Source organism: Haematobia irritans, chromosome 5 (assembly GCF_050003625.1).
Source record: "Haematobia irritans isolate KBUSLIRL chromosome 5, ASM5000362v1, whole genome shotgun sequence".
In the NCBI taxonomy this organism is placed as follows: domain Eukaryota; kingdom Metazoa; phylum Arthropoda; class Insecta; order Diptera; family Muscidae; genus Haematobia; species Haematobia irritans.
The window spans coordinates 86510643-86522082 of record NC_134401.1 but is presented as its reverse complement, the minus strand read 5'-3'; the positions used below and the strand labels follow the sequence as shown (position 1 = coordinate 86522082).

Sequence of the window (11440 nt, the reverse complement as noted above, 5' to 3'; positions counted from 1 at the left end):
ACCATTTTATTTAGAACGGACATAAATAAACGTCTACGTTGTGTAATGAAAACTCTGTTAATTCCATTAGAAGTCAGCATAGACGATCCGAAATAATTCATCTCCACCGCCAAGAGTATGGAAATGCACACTAGCCAGTGCTGAAACATGTATAGCTAGAGTGTATGGATTTCTATCAGGCATTTTCTTTTCAATAATTACCCAGCAAAAATATTTGGAAGTTCATCCAAAGGCACAACTTTAAAAGCACTTCCAGAAGATGCACTCCCAATGATGTTCTTTATTTTAACTTTGCAGGAAGTTCTTCTAATTCAATTTTTTATAACATGTAATTTTAACTTTTTTGTTTCAAATAGGTTGCAAACAGAGTAAGAATTCATAAAATGTTCCAAATCATTTAAATTTTGTCGACAAAAATGCTAAATCCAATCGACAAAAATGCTAAATCCAATGTGAATTTTTGAAAATATTTGATGTCAAACGTTTCCGACAAGCGTTAGAATCCATTAAAAATTTTAAAAAATTATAAAAATTATATCTCTGACAAAATATCACACAATTATTTAATTTACATCCAAAACATTGAATTCGGATTACACCTAAAGAAGTGATGCAAATTCAGTGCAATTCATCGCTTCTGCGTCAATTTTGCACCACTTCCGGATCCAAAAAGGACATTTTCATTACTTTTTTGGCGACGCGTTTTTTGCTGGGTAAATAAATCAATTACTACATCTCTCTTTGTCCCAGAAAGCTGGTATATAATTGTAATAAAAACCTAGCAAAAAAATTTCAAGTTGGTCTAGAGATACAACTTTAAACGAATTAAAAAAAAAACTGGTACAATTTATTAATATTTTAACGAAAAATGTTCTAAATCCCTTTTAGAAAATTTTCAAATTTAAGAAAGTATTTCAGACAATTTATATTTTTAATTTTTTTTATGCACATCTGTTGAAATGATGGCCAACCGTTCTAAGACAAGCTAAGTGCATCACCTCAGTGGATCCCAAAAGAAAATTTTCACTACTCTTTTTGAGACGAATTTTTGCTGGGTTATAAAAGAAAATGTGATATTTACGAAATTGTTTGGTGAAACCACGGGTAAAGCATGCTCGTGCCTTTCCGTCTGTCTGTCTGAATAGTTTGAATGTTAACACTCGAGTTACTACATTAAATTATAGTATATTTAACCCTTATATTATGTTGGGGTCATCTGATGACCCATATGGTATTTTTCATCAGCGCATTTCTTACTGTTGGAATATAATTAAAAGTTCTTAATTGCTTTTAAATTACAAAATATTTTTTTTTTTAATTTTTAAATACATTTAATAAAGTAAAATAAATTTAGTTAAATTAGATTAGAGTTTACTTAAATTGAAAAAAAATTAAATTAAATTGAAACAATTAAACAAATCTAATTTGAATTAAATTAATCTTAAACAAGTGGAACCAAATAAAAAAATCGAATTTAAGTAAATATAATTATAATGAAATATAATTAAATTTTCTCTAAGAAAAACAATAATACCCGTCGGTGTCTGTTGTTATATTTTTGTAATTTCTAGTCTAGCGAGCAACAATTCGTAAGATTCTTAGATTTTAAAATGTTTCCCGGAAGATTTTCTAGAACCGAAAATAGTTTTTTTCTTGTTTCCATAGTTTCCAGCCCTCTAATATTCTTAAAAGGCCTTAAATACGATTAACGAAATTGGTTTTTACTAATTTGGGAAAAAAATTAGACTGGATTATATTAGTACCTCGAGTAACTTTTATGATTGACTTAGTTAAAAAATATATGTTTTAGGTTAGTTGACTTTAAAAAATAGCAGATAAAGTGACTGTTTTCTTGTTTTCAGCAGACTTTTTGCTTCGGCAACTAAAAAATTTCTTTGAGTGTTCTTGACTAAAATCATATATTTTATTAAATGACACAAATTAAAAATTAAATATTTTTAAATTAATTAATTTAAATAATTTTAAATTTAAATTAAATTAATTAAGGGTACATGACTGAAAGCATATACTTAATTATTTTTTTTTTTATTATTTAATTTATTATAATTACAAATTACAATAAACTTATTTATACGGGCACAAGCAACTATCGGCCTAAGATATACTTAATTAATTTACATTAATTAGTTGAAACTAAATAGATTAAAATAATTTTCAATTAAATCAAGTTATGTTAATTTTACTTCAAGTAAAATTTAAATACAATAAATTCATTTAGTTTAAATTTATTAACAAACGTTTAATTTTATTAAAACTAAATCAATTAATATAATATTAGGTCAAATTAAATAAAAAAATATATAAAATAAATTAAACTTAAACGAATCAATCGATTGATTGATTGATACAAGTTAAATTAAATTAATTTAAAATATAGTAAACAAAATAAATTTAACTTAACATTTAAACATTTTTTTGGTAATTATCTACCAATTTGGTTAACACAAAATCTTAAGAGAGTTTACATAAAAAGAATAACATTTTAGCACACAGAATTTACAGAATATTAAGAGCATATTTTTGAAATTTATTTAATATAAGATTTGTTTTTAGGAATATTTCCATTAAACTTTGGATACTTGTCTTGTTATATATGATTTTTTTTATAACAGATAAAAAGTTTCAGAAATAGGCGAAGACATTTGTTTCAAATAGGTTTCATGTTTTCTTTAAAGTTTTTTTTTTGTTTTTAATAAAATATCTCCTTTATTTCAAAGTGTCGGAATTGAATGTGAAATTTTAAGCTGAAATTTAGTTATTTGCGAAACCCCAAATTAAACCAAATTAAAAAAAGAAACTTTAAAAGAAAATAAACAAATTTATAGAAAAATAGTGGCATCATAATTTGATTTAAATAATTTTTTTAAGAAACCGTTTCATCAAAATTTTCAAATGAAGTCAAAATCTTTGGAGCCAATTTAAGAAAAAAAAATATTTCTTTCAATACGAAATAAAAAAATATCATTTTATTGTACATTATTTTACATCCATATAAATGGAGAAATCATTTTTAGGTAGAAAAATATTTTAAAAATATTTCATTGATAACAACGGCTGTCCCCCAGTATAGGGAAAATAATATTTATAATGTTTTCAGTTAAAAAAAGCATTGTCCCTCTACAAAAAGTTCGAGACAAATTCATAGGAAACTTGAATTTATACCATACATTTATCAATTGGAAATTAGAAGATATTGAGAATGCTACAAATGTGTCACCTGAAACAATCGAAACTAGAAGATACATAAAAAAATATTTTTTTTCCGGAATGAAAATTTAGACAAACGAATTCAGTTTTATTTTAAATAATTTTCTTTGAGAACAAAACAAAACCGTTTATAACGATTGTTTATAATCTAAGAAACCGAAAATGTTGGTTTATCTAAAATTCCTTTCCTCAGAACATGTAACCCACATAAAGTCTATAAGCTACAAGAAGAAGCTTCTCTCATTCACGCGAAAAATCCAAAATTTTTCACAAATTTAATACAATTAATTTCTACACGCAAAAAAATAATTCTTTCCTCCCAAACGAAATTTTAGACAAACAAAGTTCGTTTCTCATTTGCTTTTCGTTGAAAGGAAGTGTATTTGGAAGAAAAGTATATACTTTTGTGATAAAAGTTTATTCTTTTCCAGGATGTAAAAACAATTTCATAAAGACTACCTCAAAAAAATTTTTTTCTAGCTAATTGCATTTTCCCTCACATCTTTCTCACTTACACGAAGTTTTTTAAGTTATTAGCACCTTTTTCTGTAATACAAACAATGTAGAAGAAATTATACGATTTTATAAATGTTTAAATTTTTTGTTTACCTTTCGCCTGGACGGAGAATCGAACCGCGGACCATGCAATTTGTAAGCCAACACACTATCCACTGAGCTATGTAGCCGTTATTGTCATCAATAGACAATTACCCATATAAGTTATATTTATATAGCATAGCTTGCGGCGCCCACGAGCCGATTAAACAAAGTTTATTTAACAGAAAAATACATTTAGTTGAGCACCGTGGAGCAGTGGTTGCTACGTCCGACTTGCATGCCAAGAGTCGTGGGTTCGATCCCTGCTTCGACCAAAGTTTTTTTTACATATTTTATATTCCAGATATGGTCGGAAGATTCCGAAAAAATGTTCAACATTACATTCTACTATATTAAATTTTTACTATGAACTGTAAAATGTGTCTTATTAAAGACCTAAAGTCAGAAAAGAACAGTGTTTGATATAAACGAAATGGACTGTGTTGTTGGTTCAAAAATAACTTTTTTTATTGAAAAATTAAAAATTTTTTAACAAACGAATTTTTTTGGTGATAAAAGTGTATACTTTTCGAAGCAATTCAAAAAACTCTAACAAAAGAAAAACGTTTTCGGTACACGTTTTCCAAAAGTTTTTTTCTTTGCGTGTATTGATATTGCTTCAATAATAGAAATAATATGGTACTCGTCAATATTCAATTAAAAAAGCGGGCCACCACGCCCTCAGCTAACTACATTTGAATTGAAAATAATTCGGCACTTTATAAACGAAAATCTGTTCCAAACTATTTGTATGGTGGCTATTAATCACACAATTCGTGTTGGAAAACTATCTAAACTAATGGGAAATTTTTAATATTAGTTTTATATTATTTAATTATTTTTTTAATGTATTCCATAATCTTGATTTAAGTTTTTGTTATTCTATTTTGCAAATTTCTTAGATCCTTTTGCTTTGATTAATCCATGCAAATTCATTTATTTTAAAAACAGCTTTTTTGCAATTTACATTTCACAAACATATGCCGAAGATTTAAGCATTTTCACAATTTCATTAGCATTATAGCTGAAAGGAACAAATTGTATTCCTTATACAAGATTCTGCTGTTAAGCAAATAAAACTCATATGTAAAATAGAAGATGCTAAAAAAAACAAGATGATTTCACATTATTCTTATTACTTCTTACCTCATTCATTATACAGTATTACCTCATGCATATATTACAAAAAAAAAAAAACAATTGTTATATGTAATTCTTATTTTTATTATTTTTTTTTTTTTTCTTTAATTTTTAGACTTATTATATTTTATCCAAAGTTATAAACTAAAAACGTTGTTAAAGTAGATTTTTGTATTTTTTTATTTAAATTATATTATTTTAATATTTTTGAATATATCGTTTTTATTTTTTTTTAAGATTTGTTTGTTTTTTAATTTTAAAAGAAGAATTTTAATTAACCTATTTCCTTTCTCTCTCTTTCTCTTTTCTCCCCGTTACATCTGCATCATGTCCGGCCATGATATCCATTTGCCAATGTCGTCATTATTTTAGAGAACTATTGGACCATATCTGTGAAATCGGTAACTTCTCTCAATAATATTGCTTTGGAGGAAATCAAACAGAAACAAAAACGCTTAAAGACCAAAATAAAGGATTCACCAAATTCCTTAAAACATGGAAATTCTACACATGAAATTCTACACAATATGACATCATCGCCCAGTGGAGCCGGTGGGGGCACTGGTATGCCTCATGTTTGTCCACGCTGTGAAAAGGCCTATACCTATAAGAAGAATTTATCGCGTCATTTACGTTTTGAATGTGGCATAATGCCTCAGGAGAAATGTCCATTTTGTGGTTATCTAACGCGTTACAAACATAGTCTACATGTGCATGTTAGAACACAGCATCCGGAATATTATGATGTTGAAAATAAGACATACAGAGTTTAAAGGAAAAAGGAACTTGGAGAATTAGGATGTTGCATAGCCCCCATTTGAACCAAGTCAAAGATATTAGTGTTTATTTTATGTGTTTTGTATATAATCCTATTAGATTTCTATATTTTAGGAAAGGTATTTTTTTTTTGTTTTTGATAAATAGATTTTCTTTTTTTATGCATTCCAACATATCATTAAATCGTTATAACCCTAAAAAAATATTAAAATGAAGTATTTCATTGATATAATGAAACATTTTCTTTAATGAAATCTTAATTTTTGAAATATTTCCTTCAAAATATAAAATTCATTACAATAACGAAAATATTAACGAAATGTTTTCGTTTTCTTAATTTTAAAGATAAAAAATATCTTTAAAATTAGGAAAACGAAAAAAATTTCGTTAATATTTTTTTTTAATATTAAAAAACATTTGCTATCAGTGTACCAAAACTGTGTTGGAATGTCCCAGTCAAATTGTACTAAGGTATAATAAATTCGAAATGAATTTCCTTTTCGAAGTAAATTAGAAAATTCATTTGGTCCCAGTTTGTAATGATAACAAAAGTTTTTATTGATAAGTCCAATTTTTTTAACCGAAATGTTTTAGTATTTGAGCTGGCTAGGCAAATAATCAACTTTGTAGTTGTTTCCACAATATTTTTTTTGTTAATTAAATTTCGTATTAAGTTCATAGTAACCAACACCCATGGAAATTTATTGGTAATAACAGTAAATACTAGAACTAGTCTGCTGAAAAAAAAGGAAATCAATGTGCAAACTGCAAACAGAATTGCAGTTTGGACTTTAAAAAATTAAACTTCGTCTTATAGTGATAAAAATAATAATTAGTAACATCCGAAAATAGCCTGTTGCTAAAATATTTTAATATAGAATTACGTTGCTTTAAAACCAATTTAATGATAACTTAAAGCTATTGAAGAAATACACACAAAAAAATTTCACGAAATTTTTTCCAATTAAAATTTTAATTGAGTTTTAAAAAATATTCAATTAAAAATTTAATTGATTCAAAAATTTTTTTAATTGAAACAAAAATCAATCACAAAAATAATAGTATCAATTAATTTTTTAATTGGATCAATTAACTTTTTAATTGACCCTCAATTAATTTTTTAATTGATACTATCATTTCTGTGATTGAAGACATTTCAATTAAAAATTAATTGGATCAATTAATTTCGTGATTGAATCAGAAAAAAATTTTTTTTGTGTGTAGTCTCTGTAAAATTAACGGAAATATTTATCCATTTTGAAACTGGCCGACCTTATTATATCGGTACTTTTTTTATAGAACCCACCAACTTAAAGAAATTCGAATTTTCGAATGATCATTATTATTATTATTATTATTTTTTTGAATTAAAAAACACAAATATTAAATTATCAAAAATGTTAAAAATGGTATTAATCAAAACAAAACTCAATCACTGAAATTAATTGAATCGCTTAAATAGTTGATTAATATTATCGTTTCGTAGTTGAAGCGTTTTCAATTACAAATAAATTGAAGGAAAATAATTTCGTGATTGGAATCAAAAGAAAATTTTGTTGTGTAAAATCGACCATTGCAAAGTCGTAAATCAATTTTTTTACTTTTGATAACAAATCCTACACGTTCATTGCAGCTGAAGATTTTTTCAATTACAAAAATTCATGTTAAAATTTTAAAATTTAAATTGAAACAATCAATTTTTTAATCAAACTAAAAACACTAAAGGTTGAATTACACACCATGCGTCAATCCGTGCGTTGATGGAAGCGTTGATTTTTTTCTGTTTGCTGCAGACTATTCGAGCTTTTGATTTCAAAGAGAAATTTCAACTCTTTAATCATCGGACGCATAGTACGCATTGAACGCATGGTATGTAATTCTACCTTAACCCCCATTTTCATGAAGCTTCGTTAGTGCTACGTTAGCTAACAAACTTTTAAACCGTATTATGGACAAAGCTGTCATCTTGCCTATATATTCCAGTTAGGAATTTAACTTCCGAAATTTTTTCAGTTAAAGTTAACCGGAGAGAAGATATTGACAATTTATTTTCTGTTAACTGGCAGGTTCAAGCCTAACGGAGTAACATGAAAATGGCCGTAAGTCTGTTAAGAAAGTAATCGAAAGTAGTTTTGTTTTTAATAAAAAAATTTATTGAGTCTTTACAATCAACATCAATTAATTTTTTGATTGAATCAATAAAAAAAATTATTGAAATTTGCTAATGAAATCAATACATTTTTGTAATCAAGTATTTTATGCCCAATTAAAGAGAGAAGTTCACCACTGTGGTATCACAATGGACTGAATAGTCTAAGTGAGCCTGATACATCGGGCTGCCACATAACCTAACCTAACCTAACCTAACCTATGCCCAATTAAAATTGTATACGATATTATCATTTTTGGTGATTGGAGACATTTCAATTAAAAAATTAATTGTTTCAATTAATTTCGTGATTGAATCAGTTGTAATCATACGGATTTTTGAAGTATATATTTCGAAAGCTTAGTTAATTTTTTTAGCAGACTAACATTGCTTACCATTTGTAGCCAAATTTTGAAAACAAAAAATAGATTTTTTCCAAAAGATTTTTTCCATGCATTAAGAGTCGATTTTAGCCTTTTCAAATTTATATGAAAGATGTTTTGAAAGATTTTTCCAAAAAAAAAAAGCTTTAATAACGTTAAAAAGCTATTAATTTAAATTCGAAGTCGAGTGTTTTTCAAACTAAAAAAATCGACTTTTGCAAAAGTCGATTTTAATAGCGTTAAGGATCGATTTTGCCCCTATCAAAAGCCGTTGAAGGACTTCATTGAAAGTTGATTGGTCTATTTTGACCAATATGAAAGGTAGAAGTTGGGTTGTTTCAAGTTAAAAAAAATTACTTTTGTAAAGGTCGTTTTTAATAACGTAAAGAGGATCGATTGGTCGATTTTGGCCAATATCAAAAGTCGATGAAGGCCTTCAATGAAAGTTGATTGGTCGATTTTGACCAATATGAAAAGTCAATGTAAAAAAAATCTTTTTTTGCAAAGGTCGTTTTTAATAACGTAAAGAGAATCGATTGGTCGATTTGGCCAATATCAAAGTCTATGAAGGCCTTCAATGAAAGTTGATTGTTCGATTTTGACCAATATCAAAAGAAGATTTATGTTTATTTTAACAGTTAATTTTGATTTTTCGAAAAATTATTTTATAAAAGTCTAGAAGCATAAAATCGATTAATTGTGAGTAATTGCAAATTATTTATTTCTAAAACACAAATAATTGTGGAAATAATCCGAACATAGGAACCACCTATAAGTTGTGGCACCATAAAGATAAAATGCAAATGTTTTATGCCATAGTAAATATTTTTGTTTTCTAATTATATTATTATACAGGTTGGGTTGTATTGTTATAGTGTTAGTGAAAAAATATATATAAATAATTTTTTGGGTAAATTTCTGTATTAAAAACTAAATATTTTATTTACTCATTTTCCTTATTTACCAGACTGTATAGGATTTCCTTATTAGAATTTATTAAAATAAGAAGAAAAGTTTCCTTATGATTTTGATCTCAGGTTAGTTTTGTTTTTTTCCCCACCATCGACATTTCTCTATAGATCCAGTTTTTTTGTGTTCTAAGTTAAGATACAGATAAAAAGTAAAAACATTCCCCCACAAAAATCCTCCTTCCCCCCAAAACAGCAGGTAAGCTTAAAAGTAAAATTTGTATACCAGTAAAAGTAAACAAAAAAAAAAAAAAATACAAAATAAATAATTTGTTGTAATTTATTACACGAAAACTAAATTATCTATATATACATATTAATGTAAAAATAATTTTAGATATTATTAAAATAAAAAAAAATTATGTTGCCAATAAAAGATGATTAAAGAAAAAAAAAACAAAAATGAAACCATAAAAAACATGTGTAGTTATTTTGTTGTATTGTGCGAGACGTAAAGCTAAGCATATAAAAAGGTTCTTTTTAGTTTTTATGTTTATTTTATTGAATTAATCTAAGTACTAATCATTTTTTCCAAATTTAATGGTTTTATGGTTCTTGGTTTTAGTTTTAATTATTTTCGGGATTTAGTTTTGTTACTTCCACAAAACAAAACAAAAAACTCAAATTACTTATAAATTGTATGATATATCTGGGAGATCTATTCTCTATGCCATTCTTCTTCTTTAGCTCTAAAGTATTCCTAAGATTGTGATGAACTTCTCTTCTTTAATATCTTTAGATTAATTTCTATTTTGTTTGTTTGTGTTTTCTTGTGTTATGTTTCTGTTGGGTAAATATTTGATAATTTTTGTTATTAATTTTTGTGTGTTTTTATTTTCCCATTAAAAAAAAAACAAATTTCTTTAGCCAAACAAGACAAGTCCGAACAAACTGATATCAGCCCTGATGATTTTGAATTGGATGATTGCCTGCTGGAGAGTAATGATATTGTCATTACCCAAAATAAAGATGGTTTCATATTACATGTCAAGAAATTGGGTAACATTACAACGGCCAAACTATCATCCCAGGATGAGGATCAAGTAGCAGCTGCAGCTGTGGCTGCTGCCACCAGTGGTCATATGCCACAACAAACGGCTCAAATTACAGAGATTCAAGAGGTGCAGGATGTGAAACCAACATTCACCACATTGACCACAAGTCCGTCTATTAAATTACCATCCTCGGAATGTGGTAAGTGTTTTTTCTTCAATTTTATTTTATTTATTTTTTTTTTTAAATTAAGTAAATATTAAGAATGAGTAGTAGGTCAGAAAAAAACAAAACATTCTTCAAAGGATCTTGAAATGCAACGATTGGTTTTTATGTCCCCCATACATGACCCTTTAAAGATTATTTATAAAGCTCAAATTGTAGCAATTAGATACGATATTATAGCCTACAATATGTTAGTTTATTTCGATGTAGTGGCATCCATTTATTTATTTATTTTAGGCTCACTTAGACTATTCACTTCAATATGGTACCACAGGTGGTGAACTTCTCTTTTATAAATGAGTGCTGTCCGATTCTACATGTACCATTGAAAAGTGGCCTACTCCTTCAACCAAGTCCGAACGGTGCTTCACATAACGTTGAAACCATTTGGAGAAACTTTGAGAGCGGATAAAACACCGCTGAAAAAACTTTTTGGTGTTCGCTCGAAATTGGAATAGAGCCCATGGTCCTTTATATGTAAGGCGGACATGCTAACCATTGCACCATGGTGGCTCCCCTACTATATTCGCAAGAATCGTAAAAAATATTGAATTTGTGCCACCTTTTAATAATGTTCTTCCAAATTTTTAGTGCAACAGTTTTTGTAAATTTTGGTCCCGGATCCTTTTAATATTAAGGATGTGATTGGAGCCTTAAAATAAAATTAAGCTTATACCTCCACTTTTACCTTCACATACCACAGTGTTAACAAGTGGATATTATATAGAAAATTTTGTGTAGTAAGTAAACCTGGTTCTCTCCAGAATTGTTAATTTCGTCCATTGATTTTCGGTGAAATGAACATAATTCATTTAGATTTAATTTAGACCTTAATAAAATATTCCATAATTTTTGCAGAAAAAAAATTAAAATACAATTTATTTACACTTTTTTCATTCATACCAAATGTGACACTTTTTATGCCACTTTTTAGGAATTTTCTTCTTAGGAATAATTAAGATTGGCGATTGATATAATTT

The 11440-nt window shown here is 27.1% G+C and overlaps 1 protein-coding gene across 10 annotated transcripts in view; it reads left to right on the top strand.

Moving 5' to 3' along the window:
* Positions 1-11440, top strand: part of lola (longitudinals lacking) — a 437759-nt gene that overhangs the window by 221336 nt on the left and 204983 nt on the right. Inside the window, exon 6 of one of the 10 annotated variants that reach the window (XM_075313524.1) lies at positions 10110-10436. The exons of the other annotated variants lie outside the window; for them this stretch is intronic. Coding sequence (XP_075169639.1) covers positions 10110-10436 — 327 coding nt within the window. The remainder of the gene's footprint in view (positions 1-10109; positions 10437-11440) is intronic. 10 annotated transcript variants of the gene reach the window in all.